The sequence below is a fragment of the Cyprinodon variegatus genome, unplaced genomic scaffold, assembly GCF_000732505.1.
Source record: "Cyprinodon variegatus isolate N-32 unplaced genomic scaffold, C_variegatus-1.0 Scaffold1353, whole genome shotgun sequence".
NCBI lineage: Eukaryota > Metazoa > Chordata > Actinopteri > Cyprinodontiformes > Cyprinodontidae > Cyprinodon > Cyprinodon variegatus.
This window is the reverse complement of record NW_015151806.1, coordinates 86,011-100,433: the sequence shown is the minus strand read 5'-3', so window position 1 is coordinate 100,433 and position 14,423 is coordinate 86,011. Positions and strand designations below refer to the sequence as shown.

General features: G+C 38.3%; 1 protein-coding gene across 1 annotated transcript in view; it reads right to left on the bottom strand.

Moving 5' to 3' along the window:
- The window catches only part of arap2 (ArfGAP with RhoGAP domain, ankyrin repeat and PH domain 2), a gene marked incomplete at its 3' end in the record, with an annotated part of 133,956 nt that overhangs the window by 73,768 nt on the left and 45,765 nt on the right, over positions 1-14,423 (bottom strand). Inside the window, exon 8 of the mRNA XM_015402490.1 lies at positions 10,555-10,675. Coding sequence (XP_015257976.1) covers positions 10,555-10,675 — 121 coding nt within the window. The remainder of the gene's footprint in view (positions 1-10,554; positions 10,676-14,423) is intronic.

Sequence of the window (14,423 nt, the reverse complement as noted above, 5' to 3'; positions counted from 1 at the left end):
AAAATACATAAAGAGTCAAATTAAAGCTAAAAGAGGAACAGTCCGAATGCGTTGCAACCATTTTAATCACAGATGCTTTTAGCTTGAGTAATTGTTTCTCTGCTGGCTTTTGGTTTCCAATTATTTTCATTATGAACCTATTTTTCTTTGATGCGCACAAATCACATCAGCAAAGGTAGCCGAGCAGAGACCATACAGGAAGCCTCAAGAAATCCTTGCTAAAAGGTTAACAAATCACAGAGCTGAAGCCCATCCATGTAAAGAATAAAGAAAATAATGGGTTCAGTTATAGTTTATTGATCTCCTTAATGGGAAAAAATCTGTCTTTTCACTTCTCCCCCTTCAGGTTATTTTGAGAACAGAAGGCCCAGAGCTGGCAGGAACTCTGCGTCTCCTTCAAGGCACCACAGAGCAAACAGAAATCCAGTGAGGAACAAAATGTCCTGGACGGGTAAGAAAAAGTAGACACAATGACATTTTATTGTCTGCACAATGAACCTGATCTCAATAAAGTAAAGCTGTGCATCCTTTCTACAACCGTAGGAAATGTGTCTGCCTTTAATTGGAAACATAACTGGGATCTTTTATGTGTCAATCCAAGAAGGCCTCACCTTGCAACTTCTAAGGTCCATATTTATTTGCTAAGGTGGTGCCAGATAACAAACACCTTTAGAGCTCTGGGGGATCTCATCGATTAATTGGCGTCTATAAAGCAAAAGGTAGACCAACACACTATCCGGCAAGTGTTCTTTAAATTAATAGTGTTTTTTTTTAACTAGTTAATAAAGTAAAGTAGTCTGCAAACAAGTCTAAGAAACAGTGATATAACAGACAGCTCTTAAAATACAGAAGTGATGACTACATTTTTTTTTTGATTTGGCAAAGACTTAACTGGAGGGAATAATTCTTTACCTTAACTCTTCTCTGTATAAAGACAATGGATTTTAGTCACTTCCTAGTCAAAGCTAACCTTGCATAAGTTAGAATGATACCATCTGCCTCCAATGTCGAGCTTTTAGCCAATTGCAGCAGCAGTAGCAGTTGTGATGCATCACATTCTTGATTTGTTTCACAACAAGTGGAATTAACCTGTAAATTAAACTCTTACGAAATCCAGTCAGGAGGAATAAGCAAACAATGGCATCTATGACGTGTGGGCGTCATAGACGTCAATGTTTTTCTGTATCAAGGTTAATCCATCTGTTGGCTTTTAGCCAGATGTTTATCAAAAACCTCACAAAAATCCCTTCTACTTTCAAGGTAAAGTCAGACCAACTGTCAGTCCCTTGACTTTTCATGCAAAAAGACCCAGAGAAGAAGTTTCTCATCTCCCTAGTAGCACCATCTGTGAGGACCCACATGGTGCTACTGTTTTCTGTACCTGTTCTTGTCTCAGGTCCAGCAGCCCAGTGGGTTCTTGTGAATTCACAAAGAGCAGAGATATCAATAATGAACATCCTTCTCAATTATTGACAGCTCTGTACATCACTACTCTTTACTGTCCGTCCCCACCTTGCTTTCTGAGGTCCATTACCTGCCCTGCACTCACTTATTTGCCTTTTCATTTATTCAGGGTCTCCTTTTCTCCTTCTCCTCATCTCTCGTTTTCTACCAAGCTGTCAGTCTGGCTGCAGGTAGAGGGATAGAGAGAAGGAAGGTGGGAGGATTAAAGGAAACTTGGGTCTGCAAGTGAGTATCTGACCTATGTACTTGAATGCATTTTTGCATATGTTAGAGAACATGTCTCGCTTTAAACACACATAAAATTCTATCATTACTTGCCAAAATTGTCTCTGTTTTTTACTTTGCTTTCACCTCTGCATACATGGAAAGAATAAAAACACTACTCCATCCAGCTTCAGCACTTATTACAGGATATATGCATGTAGAGCCAGCTATCTGAAAGACAATTCCACTTTGCAAAAAGAGAGACGGGGAGAGAGGCATGTAATCCTCACAAAGTGGATGAGATGAGAGCCAGGTCCACTCAGTGCTCAACAGGGATCTTAGAAGCCACCCACACAGTCTCCATCAGCAGGAAAAAGAAAAACAATAAACAACGCTTTATGGTTTTTTTGTCCAGTTCTCTTTGTTTGTTTGTTTTTTTCATTTCATGCCAAAACGCACTAATATTGAATGAAACATTTGCATTATTATTTATCGTTTTGCTTGCCACAAATTACCATGCAGCTGGCATAAGGAGTTAGAACAGCCGTTTTCTGTATAACTTACATTTGGTGTTGGAATATAGAATTCATTGACCTATTAAAAGATGCAGAGTTTAAGTTTAGGTTTTCATTATTTAGGAATATAGTGCTCTGAAGGCGGTCTAACAGAAGTTACAATCATATATACTGCATGTAATTAGAAACTACACAATAGTTAGAAGATCAAGTAATACAAATGAACCAGAAATGTATAACTCCAGGTGACTTGCATCCAGACTTTCACTCAGTTCTTTCCTGAAAACATTTTGACACCTAAAACATTGCTATTCAGCATTTGGTGTGCTCCTAATTGTTGGAAACTGTTCACCATGGTGAGATCTAAAGAGCTGCCTGAGGCCCTCTGAAAGAAGATTGTAGTCGTTTATAAGTCTGGGAAGGAATTTAAAGAGGTCTGAGTAGAATTTGAAATCTGTTATTCCACTGGGAAGAAACAGCCTACAGTATAAAAGGATCTAAAAACTGTTGATACTGTTTGGGAAACTGGCTTAGTCTTCTCTAATCAGAGGGTTGCAGGTTTGATTCCTCCTAGTCACAGGTTGACGTGCCCGGGGGCAAGGATTTTAACCCAAGTTGCCTAACTTTCATTTATTGGTGGGTGGAAGTGTTTGTCAGAGCAATTAGAAGAATATGTATGAGGCGATCTGAGGGGTCAATATAACTACTAAAGACCAGAATTAAGTTCATGTACCATTTTAAAACTCATGCCTGTACAATTGGAAATCGAGAAAAAAAAAAAAAAAGATACTTATGGTGAGATGAAACAAAAAGTAGTTCCTTGTAGCCACTATCTCAAGAAGTATGCTCATTAGAGTAAAGTTGATGGTGTTAAAACTCATAGACTGCACAAACTTTGAAGGTAGCATAGTGTTTGTCAGTGTTGTCCCTGCAAGTCGCATCAGACTATTTATTGAAGATGGAAGGTTTTGAGTTTTTTGGTTTCTTGCAGCCTTCTTCTGTCAAATGTCAACATGCAAGGCACTTAACCCTAAGCTACCTACTGATCTTTTCTGGTACTCGGGGACCCCTGTCCTGCATGTTTTCAGTGTCTCCTTGTTGCATCACACCAGAAAAGAATAAATGTTTAACAGGCTTTTTTGGCACTTCATTGCAGAGGAGGAGCCCTAATTTGAATCAGGTAGAGAGAAATGTCTAAAACATGAAGGGTCTATATGGAACCATTGGTCTATATGACTATAAAGCACCTTATAAATTAATTCCTCTAAATATAAAGCAGGAATAGTAGCCTTACTCTGCTTCAAAATAAACAACTTTTATTGAATGATGAGTAATCCAGCAGGAAAATAAACACAGTAAAATAAAGGTGAACCCCTAGATTGCCCGAAATCAACCCTCAAGAATATTTGTGAACTTTACGTCCAAGAAAAACTTATTTATATGAATCTCACCAATTCTACCAATATAAGTGGTTAAATATCCAGCGATGCTTTGATGTCAGGAATGAAACTAGAAGACTCTTTTACACAGTGATAGACTGGAGGCCGGTTAAAAGTGCAGCTGTTCCTATTGGACACCACTTAGAGATTGAATTGACACTCTTCACCTAAAGATTTTTATTTTATTTTCTATTTTTTTTTGTATAAACCATCCCCCAGCCTCATCATCCCATTTCCCACTACTCTAAGCTGGACAGTTTAAATTTCTCCACTATTTGCTGAATTTATGCTGAGATTAAATTACAGACTAGTGAGCTATACTAATTAGGTGATATGTGAATGCAGTTGTTTTTCAGGAATTTCATCTGTTGGTATAAAACCAGAGGAGGCCAAATAGAAATGCACTTCCACTTTTCAGTTTATTATTTGCAAAAAAAAAAGAAAAAAAGTCTCAATGATAAGCAAATTCAAACACATTTAAGTTTTGACTTGTAAAATGTTCAAATGTGGAAAAAAAAAATTAAATTCTTAAGTGTTTCTAATTTTTCAACCAATCTTTTACAAAAAGTCAAACTAAAAGGTTTCCACAGCTTGTAACTCTAGATGTGCTCTTACTCTGGCCTGATCCCAAACACGCTTGTTATTTTTATTTACTCATTCTCTGCATCTCTCCGACCCGCTTCCCTTTCATCTCCAACCAAACCGACATGTTGTACAAGCACTCGTGAAAAAGCAAAGGCCAAGAAACCAGAATACAAATCACTTGTCTTTTTATTTCTTTAAAACACAGTAAATCTTGTCCTCCGTCATGTACCATGTTAGTCTGAAGCCCCTCCAGAGCGCACCGACACATTCCTTCTGGATCCAGTGTACGTTCCATCAAACTATCCCAGTCTCCCATCCTCCCTACCCTCTCCTGTTCTTCCTCTCTCAAGCTGACAGTACCTGGGGGAAGAGGCCACCTGCGGACCAAGTGAGGAATCAGCCGACAGCTGTGTGCACACTCTCTCCGGTGGCCTTCAATTATTCACTCACTTCTACCTCCTCCCCCTCTCCATCTTCACTTTGCCCTTTTCATCTCTCCCCATCATTGCTGCCTTTACCTCTCTCTCTTTTTCACAAAGATTGCATGTCTGCCTCTCTGCCATTACTCCCTCCTGTTATTCTCTAGTTTTTAATTCCCTCCCTTCCTAGCTGCTCCCATTCCCTTTTATACTCCACCTATTGGCCTTCTCTCCCCATCCTTCCATCATCTTGTTCTTCCTCCTCCTTACTTTGACTCCATCAGTTCCCCAACTCTACTTCACTAAGCTACTCATCCCCCCTTTCTCGATGTCTCCACCTTCCTCACGTGCTTTCCAAAGATTGATGACTCTTCAGCATCAGACGAGCAGGCCTGTTTAAAGTTGCATGAGGTGATGAGGCTAACTTTTCTCCTTTCTTTCCTTTCTCCAATTTTCCTCCTGCCTCTCCTTGTTCACCTGATGGCAACGGCCACTTCTCTGCAAGAGACTTCCTACAGTTCCCAAGAGTCAGAGGCCTCCAGATAGACAGTTTCTGCTCTTTCCTAGCTTGTATCAGGATGCAAAGTCCGACATGGGGCAATGTGTTCAGTATATGTGTATATATGCCTAAAAGCAATGGATGACTTCATAACAACAAAGGTTTTCACAAAATGTCTACTCAAACTGGTCTAAAAATATAAAACAGTGCAATTAATTAATTAGATGTGTTTGGTTCATGGCTCTTTTTCTTTTCCCAAAAAAACAAACAAACAAAAAAAGCAGAAATGAGAACAAGGTAAATTAGTCGAGAGAATTTAAAAAAACAACAAAAAAAACCCATTGGGTTTCTTTGCAATAATTTTGCAGCGGTTGTAATGATGCCCTTTCATGTTCAGATTACGCTCAAAGTCCTGTTCTTCATCAAACGCATGGAGTTCAAGGCACGACTTTCAACTATAACCCATTTACAATTAAAAAGGCTGCAGAGACATGCAGTGTATGATATGTGGGCCAGCTGCAACAATGCCCAGCTAGCTATAACAAAAGGATGATACTTGCTGGAGGCAATGCCCATTTCATTTTCACATTTACTTTGAGGGCAATCTTTTCAACTGACGGATCAAAACTGTGACTTAATCTGAAGCAAATGGTTAGTGTCCCTTGCCCCACCTAGGATTTATCCATACATGAAAAAGGATTTATTTAGTCTGGATACAATACAGCATATTTACCTCAGTTTGTATGGTGGTTTTTTGGCCCCAACAGCCACACATCTAATTGCTGTGCGAGGTAAATATAGAAATGTTATGTGTAACAACAAATAGCTTTTGCTTATACATGCACAAAAAACTTAAATCTGATCAGTAGGATAAAGCCGACGCTCAGCAATACATAAATGCATCAGTGGATTTTCAATATGTCAATAATATACGACTACTTCATGGATGATATTCCACTTTCAGCTCATCTTCTTCTCACATATTCATAGTGTGCAACACAATAAGTCAAAGGTTCTCAGAGCCATCATTATGCAAACCTCAATTTCACCAACCTCACTCATTCAGGGGATCAAAGGGCGTACTATATCTGACCGGAGACATAAACTGCCGATTAGCGAACAAGCTGTTTGACCTGAGCCGCTTAACAGACTGCCATCGAACAGGCAGGGGGTTGATGGGAAAAGGCAAGGAGCGGGTAACGTCTCTTTTTTTTCTTATAAGGCTATGACAAAAAGCTTTAAACTGAAGGACAAGAAGCAAAGACAGCCTTTAGTTTTGGCTTATTAAAACTCTTTTTTTTTTTTTTTTTTTTAACTAAGGTATGTCACATTTTCTACACTAAAAGTGCAATTAAGAAAACAAAAATATGACATCAAAGAATTCATTGGGCTTCCTCAGTTTTATTGGTGCAACATTTCAGCTTGAGCAACCCTAAGCAGTGAATGGCCAACCGGAAACTCCAAACTCTGCTCATTTATGCTCACCTAACACACCATACAGCTTAAACCACTACAGCCAACAAAAAAACTTGCTTCACTCACCAGTGAGGTGTCTTAAAATTTAAGCAAGTAAAGCTAATTTGCTCAGATTCATAGATTCACCCTTTTGAGTGTTCAACCTCTGCCTGTAAAAGAACAAGAGGATTTTGAAATGTCAGACTGAGAGAAAGAATGTAGATTCTCCAAAGCCAGCTGTACTAATAGCTATATACAAAATAATAGCACTAATAGCTATATACAAAATACACTAATACTTCAGAAGAAAAGTATAGCCCTGTCTGATCCTGTAATGTGCAGTAACTGTAGAACAATAAGAAAACATTTCAAACGTATTGGCCACAGAATTATCAGAATCAGCTGTAGTTCCAGGTATGTGCAAACATAAAGAATTTAACTTTAGATTATTTAATGCTCACAAGGTGTTTACTAATTCAACAACAATAATACTGTAAAAAAGATAAAAAATATGACTAGACTACAACCTGGACACATACAGCATAAACTAAATAGGCAGATTAAAACAATGGGGCAGCAGTGTATAGTGCTATGTAGGGTCTACCAGCGGGGAGAAGTTGGATCAAACTATGAAATGGGTGAAATGGTTCTGCAGTGATTTTTCCTGACCATTTCCTGGATTGGCAAATGTAAAAGTTCTAATGGATGATAGGTTGGTACCTTTAATTCCTTGCGCATGTGAGTTTGGTTGATGAACTCATGCGCTAAAGTATTTTGACATACCTACGAGTATGTGCAATTTCCTCTTCTGCGTTTTGACATAAATGTAAAGCAATACATTGTAGTCTTTTCCTTTACTTCTGACCAATAATATAACAAGACACTTGAAGTTGAGCTTCAACCTCCAAGTTGTGCTGATCTTCCTAATGAGGGTGTCATGCAAAAAAAATAAGTGAGAGAAAGAAAATCCTACTTGATTTCTGCAATGTGCTTAAAACAATTCCTCTGACCATGGTACTGGGGGTAGTGTCAGGGGAGGACATGAAAATGTTCCAGAAACAGCAGTTATAAAATATGTTTATGAGATTGTGTAGATGTTATCTCTAATATTTATTTTATTTCCACGCAAGCAATCAGCTGTTCCAGGAACAACAGCCTGGTCCGACCGAATGCAAAATCCATTTCAGACGATCAAAGAGAAAAGGGGACAGGTTTGCAAAAGTCTTATGAGTTTGGATTGGCTGAGATGGCCATAAACACTTAAAATGCTAGTGAGTTTCAATAAAACGTGCACTACTTTATTAGAATGTTGGGATTTTGATCATGGCTGTTAATAAACTACACAAAAATGGTGCCTGCTTCAGTATTCTCTTTGATCTGTTCTACTAATGCTGAATTCTCCTATAATCGCTGGAACCCCTTTGCTGGTAACTAAAAATAAATATCAGTGTTAAATATTTTAAAAGGTAAATGTGAGTGAATGCTCTATAAAGTAAAGGTAATTTAAAGGACCAACAACCAAATGAAATAGGGGTTGTTCCACACATCCATTGGTGTTGCATCTAGAAGGTTTTAAAAGAGATATGCAGTGCAGAAAGTTGTAATAATAACTTGCAGAACATCACATAAGTCTATTTGTTAATGACACCACAAGTGAACAGAAAATGCAGCTTTTAAAAGCAAGTGGAAAAAGGAATAGTTGTTTTCTTTTATGCATGCCATTACAATTGCAGGACTTTATCACAGTTGCCTCTATAGGCGCCATTAGTCAGTTCACAAGTGTGTGATTCCGGCTAAATTCATCAGGGTTGTGTGGGTGTGATGCTCTGTGCGCTTACATTCAACTAGCTACTTTGTTGAGTCTCCACCAGAGCAAAAGAACAGGGACAATGGTTGGTGAAGATGAATCACAAAAGACCAGCCACAAGTGAGCGGTATTCCCAATCACAGAGTCCACACAAGATTAAAAAAATAAATCTAGTGATACGAAAAGGCGCAGGTCGGGAGTCTGACTGATGACGGTGAATAGGATGGAGCTCAGATCTGTCCTTGGAATGGCGCCCACCTAAAAAGGTGATTTGCACCATTCAAAACAATATTTAGAACTTGCTTATCCCCAGAAGACATTACGCCTATGAACTACTGTAAAGACCCATGTTAATGCAACTTGTCACCAGAGAAGGAAAACCTCTGCAAAAATCAGCTTTGCTCTTATTTTGCCTTGTGTGAAAAGTGAAGCAAAAACAAAATGTTGACTTCGGTAGAGGTCAAATTAGAGTCTGGACCTGAATCCTATTAAGATATTGTGGCATGACCTTGAAAACATCATTCATACTGGAAAACCCTCCAATGTGGCTGATTTACAGCAATTCTGCAAAGATGAGGGGGACAAAGGTCTCTATGGTGCTGCAAGTGATTCATGGCAAAGCTTGCTAAAGCTATGGATACCCACAGCAGTTATCTCGTGTATGTGACCATCCCTTTTTACACAGCAGCATAGAGGTTTGGAGTTTTCCCCCTTAATAATAATAAAATGAAAAAAATAAATAAATAAAAGAAACATTGAAAAAAAAACTGCATTTTCTATTTACTAGTGATGAATCTGACAAATAAAATCTTTCTGATATCACAAGTGTGACAAATCTATAAAAAAAATCCAAATAAATAGAAATCAAGAAGGAGGCAAAAACCTTTTCACAACACTGTATCTGTGAACTTTAAACTTGGATCTTAGGACTTTATTTAAGACCATCCTAACCATGGTGAGGTGGGATTTAGTATAATAAACGCTCACAGACTTAACTATCTTTAGCAACTCAAATTAGCTATAATATATTTCTTTGCACAACATGCTTTCAAACAGCATAGCAACAATAGAAACGGAGTGGGTTAAACATTTGAAGAAAAAGAAAACACAATAGAAAAGCACATAAATTGTGATCAAATTGACTGTCACAAAGCTTTCTTTAAGTAGGGCAGCCATATTGGATTTTTGTAGTCGCAGTTGGTGAGAACCTTGGAAACCTCACACTTGACAATGAGTTGCATGCCCAACTCATCTACTTCCTGAACTTTGCCCAGCTTCTTAATCTGAAGTAACCATGGTTACTGTAATCCGACACACTTGGATTACCGTATTTTCTGGACTGCTGCTTTTTTTCCCATGCTTTGAAACATGTGGCTTATAAGAAGGTGCGGCCTTTCTGTGGATGTGTCCTTAACCAGAAGGGGACGTCAAAGTTGGAAATGAAAGAATAAAGGGCTAATTTCCATTTAGCATAAGGACATGCTAGCAGCCGCCATGATGGAGAACAAATGTCCCGAATTCACACATTAAACTTTACTGAGTGTGGCTTATAGTGAGGTGCGTTCTATACCTCAGAAAATATGGTAATCAGTCTGTCCAGTCAGCAACTGACTTTTTCCCAAATGTGAATTAAAATTTCAAAATTTCTGATTCAAAACAGAATGCAGTTAGACTGAAAAAAATGTAACTTTTTTATTTGCAAAAAATTTGTTATTATTTAGTTAGTTATTTTTCTTCTAAGAACTGTGTTCCTGACTCTTGGTTTTACCACTCTCCTCATCTTGGCTCAGCACAGACATTCTTATTGATCTGTTCATATGCACTTTAAAAGCTGCAAAGTCTTTCCCAAACACAGAAGCATTTCTTTTCAAAGTAATATTTTGCACAAAAAAAAACATGTAGAGTCCTATGAAAGAGAGAAGTGCTTTTACACAAGGATGGGGAAAATAGGTGAAAAAATAGATTGCTACAGACGTATTCAGAAAGTACAGCGACTCTGGGCGACAGAATGAAGACATGGAAAAAGTGTAAGAGAGGTATAAAAAAAAACAAAGGTAGACAGTGAATCATACGGTCAGAGTGACAGAGGCAGACTACATAATGAGAAAATTGAGAAGCTAAAAAATGACTGAAAAATGAAGGAAGATAGAGATCTAGGGACTTTTACCTTCTTTTTCAGCCCGGAATGTGAAAGTTCGAAGACCCGTGACAACCTCAAACTTGTTGTCACCCAGTCCCTTAATCTGTCTGATGGCGCTGACCAGAATAAGACCCTTGGAATACATCTCCTGAAAAGAGAAACAGATGATAAGCACTACACCCACACTTACACACTTGGCTACATTCAAGCAAATATTGTTATCGAATTCTTGCTTATTTCTATTATCCGCATCCATAAACACACAATGGCTTTTTCCCCCCAGTGCATTGTTTGCATCAATAGATGTGTAAATCTGACTTGTATTGCTGTCAGTTGGGATTGGGTTCAGTTTGAAACAGCACTGACAAACATCCTCATCAAAGCGGAACCGTATCCCATCAAATGCAGCGCTGTAGTCATTAGCACAAATGGCTACCTCTCGTCTTCTTTCATGAATCAACTTCAATAAACGGTAGTGAGACCTGAGGGTGAGTATAGTGAGAGAAAATGTAGCTAAAGCTGCTGGAATTCAAACCAGAACTTTTCCCATTACAATTCAGTCAGAAAGCCAAGTCAAATCAACATTGATGAGTTCTTCTCTCTAGACGTGCACAAAAAAATCAGCCAAAGATTGGGTTCTTCCAATTTTCAGCTAGATCAGTACTGACCAGTAATTGGCCACTAAAGAAACTCAAGAAATCAAACCTTTCTCTGATTGGAGAATGACACCACTGAGTGAACAGAACTTGCAGTAAATTGTTCGAGACATGTAAAATAACCCCAGTTCACCACCACATCCATAGCAAACGTCATAGTTTCCTGTCGAAGAAGCACAGTTCATCGCGTCTATTCTCTTACGCAGGCATCGTGACTACGCACCTGCTCCTAAATATATAATCAATGGCGTAAAAGACTCAGAAGGCTGATTTTATTATGTTTTTATGGAAAAATATCTCTACTGAGGTAACAGAAATAGATCAAATCTGTATTGACAGTTCAACACTTTGAAAAAAGAAGAAGATCTGTTGCGATTTTTGAGAAGTGCATCTCTAATTAGAAACAGAATTCAACCCAGTGCCATTTTCTGCATCTGAAAACCCACTTTACTCCGTCTATCAACGCAAAGCTTTCATCAGTATCTCAATCAAATGTTGCATCTCATTCAATTTCAACAAACAGCTCATGTTTTTTGTTCAAGCTTTGAATCTGTTAAATAGCACTAAGCCCTCCGACAAGCAGAATTCATTTCTGCTTGATAACAAACTGGACACTTGTGCCATCACAATTCATCGCGAAAGAGCCAAGCAGAATTAATAATAGCGTGATATTTTCACCTCACACTTGAATCTTGAAATGGGAAAGTTTCTAAATGTAAAGACGACCTGAAACGACTCAGAATTAGTGAACTGCAAAATATAAAACCAAGCACTAGACAATAAATCAAATAAGAGTTTTTTTTGTAGTCAAATAAGCGTATTAAACAAATCTAGATGCTAAAAACAGACTTCACAGATGTTAGAGAAGAAATGGGGACACAGACTGTTCTGGGATTTAGACCACAGAACAGTGTGGGTTCAGGTAAAGAAGAATCTGATTTACTGCGTTGTTATCATATCCTAATGTTTCCCCCCAAAGTAGCACTAAAATGTTGCATCAGAGGCTCCGTAGCCCTCTTTACAATCTCCCAGGATAATGGTAATTAAACTTCTGAGTCATTGTGGGTGTGAAACAGAGAGAAAAATATCAAGCCTCAATTTTATGACTGCTAAAAAAAACAAAGAGAGAATAGAACTGCTCTTAAAAGGGAAAAAAAAAAGGATTCAAAACCTTATATGAAGAGTATGGCACTGAACTTCCTTCAAAGTAGGTAGAAATTGTAAGTAGATTTCAAACTGTTAAGTTCTTGCATTAGATTGAACTCAGGAACAGTACATTGTGCTTCTGTAACGATGTGAAAACCATTCAGTTTGCATTTAAAGAAAAAAGGTCACAGCAGACATTGCATTATTCATGTTGATAATGTCATTATCATTGCAAAGTAAGAAAAAAAAAAAAGAAAAAAAAAGAGACATGACTCATTCATTCCCTCTGTTGCTCTTCAGCGGCATTGACATGAATTTCGATTCTCGGACGACAAAAAAATAAAAGCGTTACGTTGATTGGCATGCACAATGCTGCCTGTTGGCTCCGCTGTCCCATCCCAGGGTCCCGTCCTGCAAAGGCAGAGGGCAAAGGCAAAGAATGAGAGCAGAAAGAGGCGGTGAACTTCAGACTCCCTTTCGCCATTCTTAATTAAGCTGGTGACCTTGACGTTTGCAAGGAATAAAAAAACAAAAAAAAAGCATGACCAAAAACTGACTAGCACAGTAGCCATGGAGGGGAGGGGGGGCACATGGATGGAAGGTGCATGGAATTGGAAAAAAAAAAGAAATTAGGTTTGTGTGAAAAGGCCAAGGAGAGAAGTGAAAGAAAGAAAATGGAAAGAGCATAGAGGGAGAGATTCAGAGGAGAGAATAGAAGAAAAAAAAAAGAGTGAAACAGGGATCTAAAAGTGGCTCACGAGGAAAAAAAAAACTATACTTATGGGAAAGAGAGACATAATGTAGAAATGAAAATGCCTAAGAGGGTCAGGTAGGGGTCTTCCTCATATTAAAGCAGGATGTTAACAATGGCAAGAAGTGGCTCAACCTAATTACCGACCCGCAGCCTTGAACGCCTCTCTCCCTGGGAGTTTCACTGCGGTATCCGTCTCTTCCTCCCTCTAAATTTAGAAAGAAGCTAAAGGAAGGTGAGGAAGAGGAGCAAAACGAAGCATGTGTGTAAATGAATTATCTCTGCAGTTGTGCACCGATAATTACTGTATACCCCCCCAGTATGGGTTAACAGTAATTAGTTGCTTTAATTCTGGTTTGGGGGTCAGAAAGAAGAGAGTTTGTTTAATTGGTTGCTTTCCAACCTGTAAATATTGCAGAAGAAGAACAGGATGCGCTTGGAGAGCGAAGGCTTGTAAACGCTGTTTGCGACCGATCTCCAGAAGATCTCACTTGTACCCCTGATTCACCTCCTTCTGACCTCCTCCCTCTTTTCAACCATTCTTCGATCTACTTTCCAGCACAAATAGGCACTTTGTGCTTTACGCTCATAAACATTTGTCTACATCTGTCACATCACAGGGCTGTGTCAGTTTTTTAATCCCTGTTTTGAACAAATAAAAGTGTCTCTGCTGCGAGGGTAACTATGTTTCTTTTCTTTTCAAAAAGCAAACTGGTAACTTCAGGAAACAATTAAAGCAAAGCAATGGAGCTAAAGCCTACAATAATAGGGGCACCGTGAGGAGAATACAGGGAGGAAGGTAGAAAAAAAACATTAAAGAAAAAAAAAAAAAAAAGGTTCGAGGATGCTGTTTGCCAAAATGGAGTTTAAGCTGATACGTCTCAAACAGGCAGGTTTGCAGTGGAGGTACGAGGACACCAGCTGGTTGCTACAAAAACTGCATCTTTTGAAATGAGGCGAAATGCTTCATGCAATACATTAACAACCAACTTAGAAAAAAAAGAACTAATATGTTTTTTAAGTGCATTCTCGTTATATTCTTGTTTTTTCTTTTATACCACCAAAATACTCAATTAGAACCAAGATATTAGAGATGGGAGCCTCGCTGAAGACAATGTAAAAAGGTCATATTTGTAGATAATAAAGAAGATACATTTGTTTTACCAATAATAAACATATTTTCTCAGAATTTAAGAGCAACTTTTGGCAGGCAGAATGAGCAGAAAGAGTTTTTTAGTAAATTTACATTTCTCTTTTTCTAAATGTCACATATACATCATTGCCTTCTGTAATTTAGCCCTAAACTCTACATCTTCATCCTTTACTTCAGTTACACTGTACTA